The following is a 19,552-nucleotide window of genomic DNA, read 5'->3' on the forward strand; positions in this document are numbered from 1 at the left end:
GCCCATGGTAGCCTGGGATGGTTATTTTGACAGCTCTGGGATCCCCAATTTCTTTGTTATTGGGGCAGGAGGAATAAAGGGTTGTCACTCTGATTAAGTGAATGAGGAACTATGAGACTGCCTTATGACAGAGATGTCTCAATGTCAATTAAGTAGCACTTGCTAGACAAGGGACATGGGTGCCAAAACCCATTGAAATGAGAGAGGGTGGGGGGTTTGGTGTGTGTACACCTGCTGGTATGGGCCCCTTTTGAGGGCCTGGAACACCAACTGCACATCCTCCTCTCTCCACTGTTGAAGAGTAGAGCTAATTTTAATTCCATTAGGAGTCCATCTAAAGGCTGCTGAGCTGAACTCATGTTGGGCCAATGGTGTACCAGTACAGGGCTCCCCTACAAAGAGCTGAAATCTCTAAAAGAGCTAAGCTTACTGATCTGAGATCACTGAGTGCTGTGTTAACTAGTGGGGAAGCCTGAAGATCTATTGCTAAGCGGCTGGCAAAGCGGAGCAGTTTGCAACATGTTGGAGCAGCCCATGGAACAGTGAGCGGAATGAAGGAGTTTGCGGGGATGGCTGGAGTGGCTCACGGGTCGGCTGGAGGAGCGCACACCTGGTTAGATGGAAGCTGGTCTTGGTGAAGGCTGCAGCAGAACTCAATGAGAGCAGAGCAGTTGGCCCTGGTCCATGTAAGCTGCCCTAACACCCTGTGTGTGCCCCCCCCGCATTTCACCCCAGGCTAGGGGGGGTAAAACTCTGCAGATAAACTTTGAATTCTGGGTGGCACTGACCAGAGACTTTCAGGTTGTTTGGACTTTGGGGTGATTGACTTAAGACCCTAAGGGGAAAGGACATGCCAAACGTACTTGGAGGTGGGTTTTTGCTTATGGTTTGTGTTATAATCCTGTTTGTGGTGTTTCTCCAACGTGATGCCGCATTGTTTCCCTCCTTTATTAAAAGGATTTTGCTATACTCAGACTCCGTGCTTGCGAGTGGGGAAGTATTGCCTCCTAGAGGCGCCCGGAGGGGGTGGTATGTAATTGTCCCAGGTCACTGGGTGGGGGCTCGAGCCGGTTTTGCATTGTGTTATTGAAATGGAACCCCTGGATATTGAACCCGGCCCTTGTTGCTGCCAACTCAGAGGGGCAGAAAGGTTACATTATTAATATAATACTTCTAACTTCTTGTCTTTATCATTTGTTAGATGCTACCATCAATGTGCTCTCAGCAATGGGCAAGACAAAACCAAGGCAATCCCTCTGGAAAGATCTAATGATGTCAGAGACAGACAGAGAAGGCAGGATGCAGGAACTTGGAACAACATTATTCTGTGGTTTCTTGTGAGCATTGGGGAAGAAGTGTCTCTTGGATGGACTTTGCGTGGGGTGCGTGATGGCTGGGGAGCTGTTCCTTGGCAATGGAGTCAGAAGAAATGAATGGAGTGGTGAAGCTCGCCTTGAAGCAGCAGAAGGGGTAATTTGTCCCAAGTCCCAGAGCTGGAATTATCAAGTTGTATAATATATTTTATTGCTGGCAATGGCCCTTTAAGGAAGAATGAGACTGGTGTCATGGACAATACCTGTTCAAACCAGAGTGAGCACGTGAACCCTACCCACTGGCTTCTAGACTGGCACAAAAAGGAAACCTCACCAAATAGATGAGGAAGTCTGATTGGAGCTCACTGATTCACACCCACTTTGCTCACCTTGCCCCACGACCCAATCAGAAGAACTCATGAGCAGGCACAAGACTTTGGGGGCATGTGTCACAGAAATAAGCCTGGCAATTTGCAGAGTGTCCCCTCTGACTCCCATCTGGGGCTCCTGAGTGTTCAGGGTAATAACCATCCTTACACCCTGGCTCTCGCACAGATAATTAGGCTTGCTGCATTATTTCTGAGTGTGCGCTCTCTCTCTCTCTCTCTCTTTCTCTCTCTCTCGCCCTCTCTTTCTCTCTCTGTATTCCTGGTCTGTGGCTCTATTCAGCCCTCTGACTCATGGGCTGGGACCTTTGCGCTTTCATAATGCATCACAAAGATACGAAATGAAGACACTTTCATCCTCTCTGCATCAGGGGGAGAATTATAGCCTGAGCACTGAGCAGTCCTGTTATTGATTTAAACCATAGCCTCAGTCTCTCTGTTGGAGTGGCTGCTGATGTCCTTCTGGGTCGTTGCATTTAATCGGATTCCCTGAGCTGCCAGGCACAGGGGGAGAGTTAGAATAAAATCCGTTTATGATGTTCACTTCAAAATCCAACTCTGTCTCCCCTTCTCCGTCCATGGAACAGGCAGACTCGGATATCTTGGATATCAGCACCAAAGTGCAGCTGTATGGCGTGCTCTGGAAGAGACCCTTTGGGAGACAATCTGCCAAATGGTCTAGGAGGTAAGATGCAGGATTTGGCGGTGGTGAGGTGCTGTCACTGTAGGACTCCCTGTCTGGTCAGGGGAAAATGCAAAGTTCAAGTGAGGAGGGCAGGGCTACATATGCAGCTAGACCCTCTGAGGGGTTGACAAACTGGGGCAGAGAGGATAAAACAGCAGGCGTTCAATTAGATGAGTTTGGGTGAACCTCTGAAAGAGCCACTGGGGAGCGGGGAAGGATACAAAGGCAAGTTCCAAGTGGGATGGGGAGGACTCAAAGGCAGGGGTAAGATTAGCAGTGTGAACCTCTGGGGACAGCTCCCCCATTCTGAGACTGTTGTACACACAGGGCATCTCAGCCAGTTTCCTTCTAGCTCTACTTAACCCCTGTGCCACGTACGCATCACTTCAGCATTGGAACTGGTTCCGAATGTTACAGGGTGATAATTGTGTGACAGCGGCCAAGGTTGCTTGTCTGCCTTGTCCTGGAGTTGTGAGGCTTGATTCATTAGTGTTTGTAAAGCTCTTTGAGATACTTGGCTAGTGTGTATGTGTACTGCTGCTTTCTAGGGGGTGGAATCAGAACTGCTTCACTACGTGTCATAGGTGCTCTACTGCTAACAGCAAAAAGAGATTCTCCTTCTGCTTCTGAAAATGGAGAGTATGAGTTCTATCCGCACTGTTACTCTAAAGTTGGCATGGTGTGTTGCATACTAATGATCAGGAAGTCTGTAGGGGGCTATATCTTTGTTACTTAGTCTCTGGGTAAAAGTATGTACTTTACAACGGAAAAAAGTGGGTGGTTCTTTGCTTAAAGTTTGTGTTATTTCAGTGTAAGTTTCACTACATTTTAAAAAAAATTTCCAGTGGCCCTCAAACAACAAAAGTGACTATTTACATATATATTTTCTTCTTATAATACTTCATACTTCTAATGCACCTTCCATTAAGGCTCTCAATACATTACACACTCGAATGGATTAAGCCTTTCAACACCACGAGAGGCAGGGAAATACCATTATCAGTCCAAATTGTGGTCTAACCATTCAGATCTTGACCTAGCAGTCAGGAGACCTGTATTTCTCTCCTGCTACTGTCAGTGATTTGCTTTGTGGTCTTATGCAAGTGACTTAACCTCTCTGAGTTTCAGCTTCCCCTTCTGTAAAAAGGAGATAACAGTTCTTCCCCAGAAAGGGGCTTTGCCACCACTGTAAAAGGCAGAGTTATAATTTATCTAGTCCTATTTTACAGCTGGGGAAACTGAGGCACACAGTGGTTAAGTCTTTTGCACAAGGCCACACAAGAAGACTGCGACAGAGCCAGCAACAGAATCCAGATCTCCCGACTCCCGGTTCTGTGTTGTAACTGCAGTCCACCCCATGAAAATATATAGAAATGTTGTTATCAGAAAAATAATTTGACATTGTCAGAGAGGTGGCTTCACGTGTCAATGTTGATTCTCCCGCCCCCGCCCCCTTGTGTGTACTGCAATTTTTTTCTGCAAACTGAGATGTTATTTTCTGGGAGGTGATTTGTGATAAATAACCACAGCTTACCCGACAATCATTTGGTACATGAATTATGTTTCAAAACAAATGTGATTGTGCTACTGAAAGGAGCCAAGGATTGGTGTTTTCCCAGCAAGAGAGAATAACCAAGGGCAAGATCTCCCCCAAGGCAGATTAAAAGGAGTCCTTAACCCACTCATTTCCTCTCAGTCAGAATCTTTTTCAACCAAACTGTCCAATCAGACATTTGAGTCATTATTTATTTAACACGGTTCTATTCCTAGAAGTCACCCCCTTCGGCAGAGAGTTGTAAATATTTTAGTGATCGCAGGTGGCTAGAGGTAGGGGAGACACTCACGAGACAGCGATGGGATGGAATGGAATGTTTGCTGCAACTGGAACTATCAGATGCCCTGGGAGAAAAGAAATAGGAAGAGTTTGGGGCTTGGAAGGAAAGGAATTGATGAGGTATTCTGAAGTCAGAAGGCTGGGTAAATGGTGAAAGGGAAAAAGAGGAAATCAGGAGACATGAAGAGAATGGGGAGATGCATAAGGGTATGTCTTCCCGGCAGTTAGCTTGGGCTATTGTCACCTAGGTCTGAGCACCCAGGTTTGCTTAGCCTGGGGCAAGTGCCCCCGTTGCAAAGCCCTACTTGCATTCCTGTGCCCTTACGTTTCTGTACTTATCCATGTGTGTCCGTGGGCATAGCCCCTGGTTCTCTGCACTGAGATGCTCTAGGATTCTTTTCAGTCGGTTATGTCAACTGCAGGAGAAATGTTGTCCTCTGCAGAGAATTGTGCGAAGGCATTGGAGAACTGTCAGCACTTGGGTGTTTTTTTTGCCTACATCCTCACTGCAAAGTGGGTGGGTTCCAGTGAATGAAAGTGAATCCCAAACTTTAACACCCTACTCCACCCAGCCGAGTAAGCTAGCTCAGTCTTGAAGGACTGCCAAACCTGGGTCAGACAGTTTGCTGTGTGGTTGGTAGGGGGATTGGGGCTAGGACATACATAAGAGCCTGGACTGACTGTGCAGTGAAGATGTACCCTAGGAAGGAAAGAGAGAAGCCTGGAAGTGAAGCATATGGAAGGCTGGGGCACAGGAGCAAGAGGTTACAGGGGTCTTGAAAGCAAGAAGTTTGGAAGAAAAGCAGAAATGGAGTGGCACTGGGGTCCTGGAAGACAAAAAGAGTTTGAGCAGGGGAAGGGAAGTCAGAGGGACCGCTGGAAGAAAATGGGACATAAACTTGCTGAGGCTTTCAAGTTCTGCAGTATGTTGAATCTTTCTCAGACTTTCCCATCCCATGTTTCTTTTTGCTGTCTTCCCTCCTGCAAGCCTCTCAGTTTGGATGTGCATTTGCATCAGTGCACATTACAGATGGCAACTCTTTACAGAGCTCCCAGGGCTTTTAACACGTCACGCATCAGGATTTGCAGAGGGTTGGATTTTAAGATGCTGTGTCACCTGTTTCTGCCTAAAGATGCTAGCTCTTGAAGTTCTCAGTAGAACTAGCATTACTTTCTCATGCACGGAAAGATTTTGCTGTGAAATCAAATCTCTTGCAGGCTTGTGTAAACTGATCATGATGAGGCTCAAGAAATAATCCACCCACCCCGAGTATAGCAAAACATGGTTGGTCAGGGATGTTAGTTCAGAGGGTAGGGGGACCTGGTGTTTTTCATCTTAATTTAAATGAATGGATATTATTGTCCAATGCTGGAGACAGGTGACTAGATGCACTAGTGGTCTGTTGATTATGGCAAAGCCTTGGTTGTTATGAAATCCTATAATTATTATTACTATTATTTTCCCGTTAGCATTTATAAACAGCACTGGTTTGCATTGCACCTTGCATAGAAAATGAAGGCCCATTCCCGGCCTTGAGGTGCCTACAACCTAAGTGAAGTATGACATCATGTGATGCAGAGACAAACCAGATCAGGAGATGAGGGAAGAAGGTTTACACTGCTAAAGGTGTGTACCTGCTAGAGCGGCACACTTCACGTGTTGGTTCCTGCTTATAGGGTTGTGCTAAGGTCATTGCTGGAGAGACTGGCAAGAAACGTATTTAGAGGAGGGACTCAGGGATGTCTGTGTGGGATACTTGATCAGGCAAGTCACTACAGACATGGGCAACATTTTACTGATCAGCTTGTTATGAGCTGGGTGAAACTTTGGCTATGTCTACACGACACCACTTACAGTGGCACAGTTGCCTCTTTGTCGAACTTCGGGTGAAGATGCTGTAAGCCAAGGGTTCTCAAACTGGGAGTCAGGACCCCTCAGGGCATCTCAAGGTTATTACATGGGGGGTCGCAAGCTGTGAGCCTCCATTCCAAATCCCTCTTTACCTCCAGCATTTATAATGGTGTTTAATATATTAAAAAGTGTTTTTAATTTATATAGGGGGGGGTTGCACTCAGAGGCTTGCTATGTGAAAGGGGTCACCGGTACAAAAGTTTGAGAGCCACTGCTCTAAGCTGACAGGAGAGAGCTTTCACATCGGCTTAATAACTCCACCTCCATAAGAGCTCTCCCATCGACAGAGAGCTGTCTACACACGGGCTTAGGTCGGTATGATTTACGGCGCACAGGGGTGTGGATTATTCACACTCCTGAGTGACATAAGTCATGCCAAAGTAATTTGTAGCATCCCCATAGCCTTTCCCAGGGATTGAGTTAAAACCCAACTGAGATCAGTAGGTGTGAACTCACCCTTCATTTAGGATCCATTGTAAGCATAAGCCCCACATAAGGCCATGTCTACACTAGAGACCTTACAGCAACACAGCCCTACTGCTGCAGCTGCACCACTGTAAGGTCTCGTGTGTAGCCGTTCTGTGCTGATGGGAGAGAGCTCTCCTACTGGCATAATTAACACAAACCCCCAGTGAGTGGCGGTAGCAATGTCAGCGGGAGAACATCTCTCAGAGGGGTGGTGTTTTACACCCCGAGCTACATAAGTTACACTGACAAAAGTGCTAGTGTAGACATAACCTTAGACAATAGCTGTGTGTGCACCTGCCCCGGAGCTCTGGGCTGAATATTATTTTCAATAGGGCTGTGGGTAGGTGGGGAAAAGAGATCTCACAGACACTGAGGTTTGACCAGAATAGATGCAGAGGCAGCCTGAAGAGGAGCAGCTAAAAGCATGTGGAAGAAACCTGGGGAGAGGTTTTTGGCTCAAGTTGCAGACTGAAAACAGTGTTCTTGGTGCTGTGAGCAAAAGGATCTGTTTCCCGCTGTTTGATTCCTTTGGAGTTCAGAGACACAAGATTTTGCAATTTCATTTACAAAGAATGTACAGAGAAACACCTGACTGCCACCAGCTGTTCCAACTTGAACACCCACCAGGCCCCAAACTTTGACTGGCTGCTCGGGTCAAACAGCGGCAGCCGGCATTTTTACAGCACTTATCACCACGATGGCTGAGTGCCTCACTCACATTTGATTCATCCTCACAACCCCCACTATGAGGCAGGGGAATATTCTCATCAAGCCTATATTGTAGACCAGCAGCTGAGAAACCAAAAGGCGAAGTGACTTGCCCAAGGTCAACCAAGAAATTATATTGCAGCTTAAGGAACAGCCCAGATCTCCTGAGTCCCCTTTGCTGCTACTAGAGTGGAGTGTGTATGTGGATCCAGCGCCGAGCTGGTATGTATGATGGGAGTATCTAAAGTCCTGCTTCAACAAACTTGTATGTATGGGCAGGCCCTTGCACCTGCCTCATGTCCTATTGACTTCAGTGGGACTCTGTGGGGTTGCAGGGGTCCACCTGCACAGACGTCCATGCAGGATCAAGGGTCAGTCATACCTATGTATGGGGATGGATTTGATGATATCGAGCCCAGTCCCACAAGGCACTGAGTGTCTTGACTTCCCTTTGAAGTTAGGTGGAGTTGGTGGCACTCAGCACCCCACAGGATCAGGCCCCTCATTATTACCGTGGTAATAAACTCTTTCATGTTGTGGATTACTCCTTCAGAAGGACCTTCTCACGAACCATCTCCTTTTCCAACCCCAGCCTTCCTATAGGAAAATGTAATGCCCCAGTGGCAAGGAGTTAGGTTAAATGCAATGCAATGAGTGCAGGGGCCCAGTTACCTATCTCCACCTTGTACCTCTGCTGTTTATCTACTCTCCATACATAAAGCGCTTTACATCTGTTGGGACCAAATTAACCCTCTTTCCAGCAGTCCTCAATGCCCCAGTCTTCCCAGATGACAGATGCTTTTTGGCTCTGTCTTTCTCAGTGGTTTGCTGCCTCTCACTTTGGATCGTGGTTGAATTCACAACAGTTGATTAAGGGAGCCATGAAGCTGCCGCACAGGATGCAAAGAAGAATTAATTTTGTTTGGAGTCTAGTTGGCCTAAACAGTCTCTGGAGGTTTGTTAGAAGAGCTGCATCTAGCAGGAACTGTCACTGCTTGAAGACCAACACAGATTCCATCTTTGTTGCAGAATCAGCTGTGTGGGCCACCTGGAAATATCTTACAGATCACCAGCCTTTTATGGCCACACTTTGAGAATCACTGATCTAATGGGATCTCATGTCTGAATACTATGAACCTATAATGGGGCAGGGCTGATGGAGTTCCGATTTGGTGATTCCACACATGGAATTTGACACACAATTCACCTTTTGGACACAGAAATGTGTTCAAGCATGCAAGATTTCATTTATTAAAAATTATGGTCCTCGTGGTTGTGAAAATAATCTTGAGAACAGGATATGTAGCCTATAGCAATGTTTTCTTCCTGAGTTTGCAGACTGCCTGAAATAATAGTTTGGAGAGGCATGAACTGCCCCATGGCATCTCAGAGGGTTATTAACTCAAAAACTCAGCGATCCGGTTTCTACATGGTTAACTATTTCCCTTATCCTGTCACAAACAACCCTCTCCCAGAGGAGAATTTACTATTAAAATAAACAGAAGGGATAGAGACCTGATTTTTTTATTAATTTTTCATATTTAATTAAAAACTTAAATTTTAAATGTAAATGAAGATGCCTCAGAGCTCCCAGCCTGCAGAGCCCAGGGACCTTGCCGAAGAAAGTAGGTCTAACTGGATGCAGCGTGGAGGAGGACTTGGGGTTAATAATTAACACATTTTATGTTGGAATGCTGATGATACTAGCCGCCTTCCACCTCATCTAGACCCTATGCAGTTATAGCCAGACCATAGGAGCCAATTTGGGTGGAGGGGAGAGCAAGGTTAAAAAGCAAGCAGGGGGAGACCTTCCGAGGTTAGAGCATCTGTCATTTGGAGCAGAGTGTCAGCAAATGTTGGATGCAGGCCAGCTGGAGAAACCAGTTTTACTAGATAAGTCACCTTAGTTAGCATTTCATTATGCAGCCCTCCCATCACTCTCCATATGTACATACAGCACACTACCCTCCCCACCTCCTGTGTCCCCATCAACTGCGGAAATGCTCTTTCTTGCCCTGGGACTATCAAAGCCAGGGGTTGGAATGGAGCAAACATGGTTCAGTGGTAATTAATCCATCTACCAGTATAAGGAGGAATTCAATTTCTGCCCCCCTGAAGAATTTTCATTGACAACACCTGGCTCCATCACACTAAGTGCTTGTGACGGAATGAGCTGGGGACACATGGACCAAATCCCGCAGTGCTGGCTTAGACTAAACTCCTGCTAAAGTCAATGGGAGCTTTGCCTGTATAAAGACTCCCAGATTTGGCCTTTTGTGTATAGATAGCGAGAATGGACCTGATTCTCCACTGCTTTGCCCCTGATGTAGTCATTTACACAAGATCAGAACAGTAGCAACTTACACCCACTTTGCACAGGTGTAAATAACTGCCAAGGGTACAAGTCAGTGGAGAATCAGGTGAAGACTCTTGCAGAGATCAGAGAGCTATAGGGAGAAACAGAAGAGATAAGGGCCATCTCAATCGACCAATCTCTCCACTTATACTATGGCAAAGCCCAAGTTATTTCATTTGGTTGCTTGTCTCTGTTACTGATCCAGAGTGGCAGGGGGAGGTCTGGTACTGGAACAAAGCTGACAGCCTGAGTTCATCCATCATTATTGTGACATCTGTGTGCTGTGCTTCGTATAAGCAATCATCTGAAGTGATATTAGCAGCAGCCTCTCCAGCCAGCAAGAGGAAGGGAGATTAATGCTCCAGGCAATGCAACATCTTTCAGTGGAAAAGAGCTCTCTTGCCAACAGCCCCCTGAGGGAGACACAGAGTCTTGGTTCCCTGACTGGGCACGGCCGGTGCTTTTGACCAGTCAAGTCCAAGTTGGGTGACTGCTGTGGTACGGAGCAACTTTGGAGAGAAATTTCTGCTGCCTGACTTGTAATTCCCCCTCTTCTGCCTGCAGCTGCTTATTCCTCCTATGAGCCCCAACTAGCAGCTCAACCCCTTCCCTTGCCATGGACACTACAGCACTAATGCCGACGGTGGGAGTGGAGCCACAGTGAAATGCACAAACCTATCACTTCATTGAAGAGGCAATCAATAGGAGAGCAGGGCAGAAGCATGTCCTTTTCATCCCCATCTCCAGCGTTACCTGTATGCTCGCAGCAGCCTGACCATCTGCTACCACCTGCTGAGCAACCAGACCTGTCCCCAGGATGCCAGGCCTCCCAATATCTCCAACAAGTAAATCGACCCTCTGCTGCCTGCTGAAGGTGGCTGAGCAGACCCAGGAAAGAGGCAGGCAGGGTCCCAGGCTGTGGCTGAGCTGGAACGTGCATGGAGCAATTAGGAGGGGGTACCAAGTCTTGATTTCCCTAGGGAGCTAATACTGCTGAGGTTGCACATGGCCTGGCTTTCCAGCAGGATAGCCACTACAGGTACTAGCAGCTCAGAAAAAACAGTGGCAGTTGGTGAATATTTATTCACAGGGGACTGAAGAGATTAGAAGTGATGAAGAGGCTTCCCGAACTTAAGTTGCCTGCCGGACTCCTGCCTAGGGCTCTGATCCTGCAGGTGGTAGCAGGTAGACAGCCTACTGGGTCCATGTGGAGCCCATTGCAAGAGATGGGGCTCTGTGTAGGGGCAGCAGCCCACTGTGCTCTAACTATTGCAGGATCGAGGTCTAAGCTAGCAGTGCCTGCAAGCTGTTACCCTCTCGCAGCTATTTGGTGACCTACAAGGAACATAATTGAGAGCAGGGGGGTCTCAATCCAACTCCCAGTGGACAAATGTGAGCTCTCTATCCAAAACCCACCACCCCCGACTGGCACCGTGTTGGCCATTTCAGCAGAGGTCAAGGTCGTTAATGGGCCTTGGAGAGTGAACTCCCCTCTCCTCGTTGGACATGGTCCCTCCAGCTCAGGAGTCAGGTTTGAGCTGAAGCGGGGTTGAGAAGTTGCTGCTGGTCCTGTAGCTGCTCTGTGGATAAACAGAAGCCATCAGTCTTCAGAGCTGTCATCAGCTCTGAAAATCACAGGCAACTTGTATGGTGATTTTAAAAAAAAAATGTTCCTTAAAGAACACCGTGGATGTCCAAATGTAGATGCTGTAAGGATTGATTTTTACAAAAACGACTGCTATAGCTGGCTCCCAGCCCTGGAGGGAAAGAAAACAATGTTAGGCAAAAGTCCCCCCTCCTGGTGTGTTATTTAGTTGATCTGTACACCTGTTCCTCATCACATGGCCTTCTCTGAGGTACCCTTCTCCAGCTGGAACTCACCAGAATATAAGACAGGCAAGGAAAGCCTATATCTATCCCGAGGGGCAGAAGAAATGACAGGTGCTGCCGCCTCTGAGTTAACTTGTTTTTCAGGCCGCCACTGTCCAAGTGTTCCTGGGATATCCTCAGGGAATGCAAATGATACTGGTCCAGTATCTGGGACTTGCTATATTTAATCTTGGACCAGTGCCGAAAAAGTACTGCTAAACCAAAACCCCAGTGACTGTTTTAAAGTCTGATGATTCTGATACTTAGTGTGTGGCCCATTATTTCCACAAAACACTTTGCAGACATTAACTAACCAACCTCATTAGCTATCAGTGCTAGAAAAAAGATACTTTGTCACCGGAGATCAGGGATCTCAGCTTCCCAATGGGATGTAGCTTTGCCCTAGAAGAGCACAACGCCTCTGACCTTCACCCAAGTCCCATAACTCTGGTTGCTATCATGTCTTCTCCATCCCTACTTTAATTGCAACATGATTTCAGTGGCCGTTATCTTGAGATTGGCTGGAGCTAGAAACAAATATGGCAGCTGAAACCAATCTGAGAGCTGGGCATGCAGCTTCCAAGTGAAATAAAACAACTGGGTCAAATTTTTTCAGTAACATTGATGTGCAAAGGGAATCTGGCTTGCTGAGCCTAATTCAACATTGGTGTAATGCAAGTGAATTCAGTAAAGTCACACTAGAGAGAAATCTAGCCATTTGTTTCTGACATTCGTGATATGGGCCTAATGCTGGAGATATGATTTTAGGGACCCATCAACCATAACCTACAGGGGTGGATTTAAAAGAGAGGTTCTGCAGGCAAATGGCCGGAAGTGCCCAATGGCAGTGTCACATTTGGAGGATGGGAAGTTCTTCTCTCCTGTCCCTCACCTTCACGTTCATTCTCCTGCCAGTCTGTCTCCCTTCCTGCTCCTCCCACAATCTTGTCCTGTCTCCCCACCACTCCTGCTTCTGCCCATTCCCCAAGATGTCCCTACCTATTTCCTATGGCTCAGTGTGTGTCTCACAGCCCCCATGCTTCTCTGGAGCTTTCATTCCCCTCTTCACATTGCCCTAGTCAACCCCCCTTCAGGGTCCTTACATAGTGATGTCATGACTTTGTCCTAGGGGCCAATGGTTATAAAGTGGCAATCTTATTGATGATAGACTCCCTTGTAGGGAGAGACCATGAGATATGCATGTAACATGTCATGAGGTGCCCATCAATAACCCAGGTTAAAATGGTTTTCTTTTCTTTGATTATTTACATGCATTGTTGTATTATTTGTCATTGAATTCTATTTTATTTATTTATCATTCCAAACCCTCCGTATTCTGCCAACCTCTCGGAGGTCAGGACTTTAACCCCCAGAAGCACAGCACTGCTCAGAACTCAACTCTGTTTTCTCAGAGCAAAATCTAAATCATAGGATTATTGGGAGTACTAAGCAGCCAAAAACCGAACACTGCACTATAGAGCTTGGATTTAAAGGAGGGGTGGGGCTCTGCTGATTTGTGAATTGCACATACTTAAAAAAATGTCTACTTGTGTTGCAAATAACACCTGATGTTGAAACTGAAATAATTTTTAAAAAATTAATGTACTTTTCACCACTTACACTGTTCGCTGCCTGCATTTTTCTCAGTGCAATAGACCACTCCATTTTGTTTTTGTGGCTAGTCAGTTTCATGTTCTAATTTCCATGTGCTAGCAGAGTGCTGCAATGTTTGAGTTGCAAGCCCTACAGGAGAAAATCTGTTTAAAAATATATTTTTTTAAATTTGTTGCAGAACTGGTGCAAGATCCAAATCGGGCATCGAGTCCTCAGTGCTAGACACTGTAGAAACTTGTAATAAAAAGACAGCCCCTGATATAAAGAGCTTACAGTCTGGGTTAATGATCAAGGGTAACAGGTGGATGAAACAAAGAAATAGCTAGGATGCTGGCATGCAGTGGGGGGGAACAAAGGACTAGGGCAAAGAGCTTCGGGATCAAAACTAGCTAGTCAGCTGGTATGGATATTTCTGATGTCTTGCCTGGGCACCACGACAGGGCACTTTAGAGTTAGCGAGGTAGAATGAATCCCTGGGTGCCAGCAGGTCTGGAGCTGCTGTAGCAGTAAATGCTGATGCATTTTCCATTAGTGTAAATGTACTGGAAAATCCCGTCACCCAGAGGTGAAACCTAAATGGAACCACTGCATCAGGAGGGGGTCACATAGAGACATGTTCAGCTTTGGCAAATGGGCTTTGATCTTTTTGAAACAGTAATGGCAAAGTGCTAGGGGCATGGGGATGCCTTAGCCCCCTCCCTTCTCTGGGTCTCTCAGTCCCTCCCCATGCTGTCCCTAGGGATTAGTGTAAACCCTGGTCCCTGACATGGGTCAGTAGGTAACTCATGGGATACACCTGAAGTTTCTAGAGACGCCTGCGAGGGTATTGTCAAGATCCACCAAAAGTCCAGTGCGCCAGCTGGGCAGCCCAGCACTTAGCACATCTTGGGCACAGCTATAACACAATAATAATTACCAGGATAAGCCTGAGATCTTTAGAAACACTGAGGGAAGAGAAAACATTTAACCCCTTGTCATTTCTCATTGGCCTCAGGACTGAGATTTTCCAGTTTCAAGATGTTTTTTACTCACTCCACTTCTTGTGCAGTTTAATTTAGTCTCAACCAATGAAGGTTGCTTTTTCTAATTCTAATTTGCATGTAGCCTATTAAATCCTTGCGCTCCAAGCGCAAGAGAGAAGAACCTCAGTTTCAGTAAGAAGAGCAGAAAAGATATTCAATGAGCAACTTTAGCAAACAGTTCAGAGGTCAGCAGCGAGGTGCTGTGTGCTAACTGCTCTGCTCATACATCGCCATCTGTTAGCTAGTGTACAACAAAGCCTTGATAGTGGCTACAAATGAGGCCAGCCGTTGTGTTACCAGCCGGAGGACTGGTGTTGCTAAGACTCCTCTGAGAAGTAAATTGAGAAATTAGTAACTGCTGGGAGGGGAAAAGGTGCGTGAGAATGAAGTGGTGGTCAACAGTTTCTGTTCAAATGATTTGTTGTAGAGGGAGCCACCACAGCCACTGACCCTTCTTTGACCCTGTTATCAGTAAGCAGTGAGTTTACCCTGGATGGTGCTCTTAGATCTAGAGCAGGGGTCAGCAAACTCTGGCATGCAGCTCGCCAGGGTAAGCACCTTGGCAGGGTGAGCCAGTTTGTTTACCTGCCGCATTGGCAGGTTGGGCCGATCGCGGCTCCCACTGGCCGCGGTTCACCGCTCCGGGCCAGTGGGAAGCGGCGCAGGCCGAGGGATGTGCTGGCTGCTACTTCCTGCAGCCCCCATTGGTCCGGAGAGGTGAACCACTGCCAGTGGGAGCCATGATCGGCTGAACCTGCTGACGTGGCAGGTAAACAAACCAACCCGGCCCGCCAGGGTGCTTACCTTGGTAAGCTGCGTGCCAAAGGTTGCCAACCCCTGATCTAGAGAGACACTGCTGGACTGAGTGCAGGAGCAGGTGCTTGTGTGGGGAACAGAATGCAGAGCAGCCTGAGGCTCTGGGGATGTGAATCAAAAGAGCTATATTCTGCTGAGGCAGCAAACTGCCTTCACCTTGCCTGACTCTGGAAATGCACACAGTCCAAAATATACTCCTGGGCAGGGGGGGCTGGAGTCTGAGGTTTTGCAAGCCTCTCAAAATGTTTATGTTCACAAAACTTTTGGGTGTGAAGCGAGGGCACTGACCCGCTGGCCATTGTTAAAGCTCCCGTGGCACTTTTCAGAAGACGAAGTGCTGACCAAATTCCAAGCTGGATAATTACATTCCGCCTAATTCAAAATTCTCGCTTCAATTTCAGTGGGGTAGGAGATTATTGTTCACTTGGTGTCTTAAACTGCTGCATAGTGTTGCTGGGATCTCCTGTACTAGGACACGGCTGCTTAGTTCCACCTGATAGACATCTGCATTGCAGTGGTGGGCACAGTGTGTTAAATAGGAGCTGCCATTCTGGATCAGAGTCATTGTCCATCTAGCTTAGTATCCTGTCTCAGACAGTGGCCAGCACTGATGCTTCAGAGGAAGGTGCAAGAATTGTGCAAAGAATGCAGTTATTAATGATTATTATTCGTTATTTAAGAGGTCTAGGATGCTAGGGCTCCTCTCCTCTGTACGCTAGCGGGAGGGGGTAAAATGGGGCCCATCAGGGTCCACCCCTTCACCTAGCACAGAACCGTGTAGGGGAGACCCCACACACAGTGTGAGGGCAGTAGTGTCCAGGTCGTACATCCCCCATGTGTCTTTTGGCAAAAATCTTAGAGACAATCCAGCCTGACTCCAGCTGGCAGGGGCAGAAGAGGCCAAAGCAGGGACCTCCATACATTCACAGAACTTTCTATGGCGTTGACAGGGTTTTCTCTGTCCCTGTGCTGAGTGGCTGTTTGCTTCAACCCTCCTCTCACCCCACAGTCTCTTCACTGTCAGCTTCACTCCACACCTGCCCCTCTCACCTTCTCCCTTCCTGTCCCATTCCCCTCACCCCTACCCTTCCCTTCTCTTTTTTTCCATTTAGCTGATCCCTTCCTAACGCACTCCCCAGTAAAATCAGTCCTGGCACTAACATGCCATTTGCTGCCATCACATTATTCCGTCTGTTTGTGTCCTGCCCCTTCCTCCACCCTGTGTCTGTCTTTACTATTTAGATTGTAAGCTCTTCAAGGCAGGGACTGTCTGTACAACACCTAGCACAATGGGGCCCCATGGCTCTTAGGCACTACTATAATAAACGTTGTTATTAATAAAAATAATTATGGGATTAGCCTGCCCACACAGGTGGAAGTTCCTTCCTGACCCCGCTCTGTTAGTGGGTGGTTTATGCCCTGACGCATGAGGGGTTATAGTGCTTCTCATTTTTTTTATCCTGTTTAACTCTTTTTTGAATTGTTCTAAGCTCTTGGCCTCCAGACCTTGGGATAGTGACTTCCATAGGTGTGTTTTGTGTTGTGTAAAAATATATTCCCACTAATCAGTTTTAATTTGTTGCCTTTTATTTTCATCAAGGATCCCCTGGTTCTTGGCTAAGGAAAGGCTTACCTTCTTTGGGCCACTAATTATTTTTTAAACCTCTGTCACGCCCCCACTAAATCTGCTCTTTGCATGGCAGTCTTTCCATGCCTTCCATCGCTGGGCCCCTTCTATTTCTGCTATGTCCTATGTGAGCTAGAAGAGAATTCAATGTAGCAGAGCTTTATAAAAGGGCCTCCTGATACTTTCAGCATTATTGTCTATCTCATTCTTTATATATGTTAACGAAAATGCTAAAAGGAAATAAAATACATTTAAACATAAAGGAAGCCCTGTAACAAACAAATCAACTAACCCACCGAATAAAACAAACAAAAAATACCCGGTCAGAGAGGATTTCCCCTCCCCCCACCCCAAAAGGAAAAAAGCTAGAGCTTCCATTAAGTCTACTAGGGATTTTGCTATTGCTGTGTTCTGACCGTTGCATCACATTGATCAGAGGATTTTATGGAGCCATCCACAGTGACACTGTCCCCCTCCCCTCCCAACTACCTCTACCAGTCTCTTTCTTAAGTAGTTACATTTAAATTTGAACTCCTCATATGGAAATTAATTATTCTTTACAATGAGTATTGCTTACCATGCTTTTCAACACCGGATTCCATCAGCTATCATGTTGTCTTTTCACTTAACTTTGACAGGTCACTTGGAAGTTCCTCACAGTTTTCTCTAGATTTGATTAATCGACATAATGTGTTGCAATTTTTGCCACTTCACTGTTCACTCCCTTTTTGCAGTTTATTGATAAATGTTCTGCAGATCACCAGTCCTAAGACAGAGCCTCAGCTGATACAAATCATCATAATTTCTCCCCTGGTATGACATGTTGGGGCTGTGTTTTACCATGTTGAAAATTGACCATTTAAACCTGCTCTTTGTGTGTTGTTTCTTAGCCAGCTTCTGCACACTGCAGTACTTTATCTCTTAACTCATGGATTCCTAAACAGAGGGAGGCTTTTGTCAACAGCATTTTGAAAGTCCAAAAGCATTACAACTCGTGCATCTTCATTCACAATTTTGAGGCAATGCTCAAAGAATTCTAATAGATCAGGGAGGCCGGATTTTTCCTTTACAGAAGCTGTGGTGTTTTGCACCTGTCAAACCGTGTTCATCTGGGTATAGCTAAACCTAACCAAATAGGGCAAGAAAGAGTTAATGTGATACATATTTCAGAGAATTTTATTTCCTTTGTAGTTCCAGATGACAAAGAATGATGACTTTGCTGGGATCTTTGTTTAGTAATTCCCGGGAAATTATCTTCGATTCTTTAGTGGAGTGAGCACAGGACAGGGCACAAGGAATTTTGAAGTTCTAATCCCACGGCTGACGCTGATTCACTGGGCCAACTTCACCACTGGTAAATGCTACTACAACTCTATTGTCTGTGACAGTGGTCCACCCACTTATGCCAAGCATAAGTTTGAGTCGCCTAGTGACCTAGAGCAAGTCACTTAACCTCTCGTTGCCTAGGTTTTTTCATGTATAGAATGGGAATAATAAAACCTCCCAGCTCAGAGAGTTGTTGTAGGGTAAATTAGGTTGAGTTATTAGGTAAATGTTCATTCAGTGCTCTAGCTCTAATGAAGTAAGTGCTTTTTAAAGGATAAATCTTAGTAGGAGTTTATTCCTTTCCTTCTCTTCCCCCTTTCAGGTTCTTCATCATCAAGGAGAGTTTTCTGCTTTACTATTCTGAGAGTGAAAAGAAGAGCTTTGAAAGCAATAAGTACTTCAATATCCATCCCAAGGTGAGCACCCTCCAGCTATTCCCTCTCTGACTCCACCTGGCCTCTCGCAGGTACCTGGAGAGCAAAACAGGCAGCTTCTCTGACTCAGGCCTTGTAATTGGATCCAGAGGAGCCTCCAAGAAGCATGGGGACATGGACTAATCTCTTCTGAAAACTGAAATTAATTCAGGTTCCCCACTACCACACCAGCTGCTTGGCAGGGTATAAATCTAACATCATGATACTGGATTTATACCCTGCCTTGTTTTAACAATTTCCTACTCGTACCATCGATCCTGCAGTCACTTGAATAGCCACTGCAAGGCTAGCCTGCTAATCAGGGGGTTTATTGCTTTACTCTGCATCACTAATTGTAATTAATCCATAGTCACATATGTGGATGCCCTTAGAAGCCCACACCGCACACCTGCACAATAGGGAAGAGGACTCAGGTTCTTTCAGCTCCCTGGACACATTATTTACGTGGGAAACAGAACCACGCAGGGAAATGAAGTGGGGGGGGGGGCTACACGTGAGGACACTCCCTCTTCACTTTAGCTCTTGTCGTTATGCACTCGGGAAGAACTTTTAGACTATTGGGAAGATCTGCACATCCCTGATAAAACAGCTCCTGTTCTCCATTGCTTGTGTATCCCAGCCACTAATCTCCCAGCTCAGATGGACAGGATGAGACTCTCGTTGACATCAGTTAACACCTCTGTTTAGTCGGCTTCAGGGAGTTACCCTTAGTGATGTGAGGCACTTTTGCTTCTCAGGGCCTCCGCATACTGCCTTCATGATGCTTCCAGCACAGGGGAAGAGCCAGCAGCAAAAACTGGGGATAGGAATCAGTGTCCAGTTCCTGATGTGAATTGCTTATGGTTATGCCTTGTAGCTGCTCAGTGAAGTTTTACTGAGTGATTTAAATTCTCTGGTTCATCGCTAGGGCGTCATACCTCTGGCAGGCTGCATCGTGGAAGCCAAAGAAGAACCCAATATGCCTTTTGCCATGAAGATCTCCCATGAGGACTTTCATGTGCGTAAACTTTTCTCTTTTCAAGCCAATGAACATGGTGCTGGACTGACAGCCTTGGATATTACTGTCCTTTGTTTTGCGGCCCTCCCCGCCATGGCCCACTGCCCTCCCAGTGTGCCTCAACGCCCCACAGACAGTCTCCATGGCACCAATGCAGCAAAATGGGCTACCAGGAGGAAACTAGT

General features: G+C 46.5%; 1 protein-coding gene across 1 annotated transcript in view; it reads left to right on the plus strand.

Annotated features, from left to right (window-relative positions):
* Positions 1-2,061: 2,061 nt before the first annotated feature.
* The window catches only part of PLEKHD1 (pleckstrin homology and coiled-coil domain containing D1), a 56,902-nt gene continuing 39,411 nt past the window's right edge, over positions 2,062-19,552 (plus strand). Inside the window, exons 1-3 of the mRNA XM_032774808.2 lie at positions 2,062-2,384; positions 18,259-18,352; positions 19,278-19,367. Of these exons, the coding sequence (XP_032630699.1) occupies positions 2,233-2,384; positions 18,259-18,352; positions 19,278-19,367 (336 nt within the window). The 5' untranslated portion in view covers positions 2,062-2,232. The remainder of the gene's footprint in view (positions 2,385-18,258; positions 18,353-19,277; positions 19,368-19,552) is intronic.

The sequence above is a fragment of the Chelonoidis abingdonii genome, chromosome 4 (assembly GCF_003597395.2).
Source record: "Chelonoidis abingdonii isolate Lonesome George chromosome 4, CheloAbing_2.0, whole genome shotgun sequence".
Classification (NCBI taxonomy): domain Eukaryota; kingdom Metazoa; phylum Chordata; order Testudines; family Testudinidae; genus Chelonoidis; species Chelonoidis abingdonii.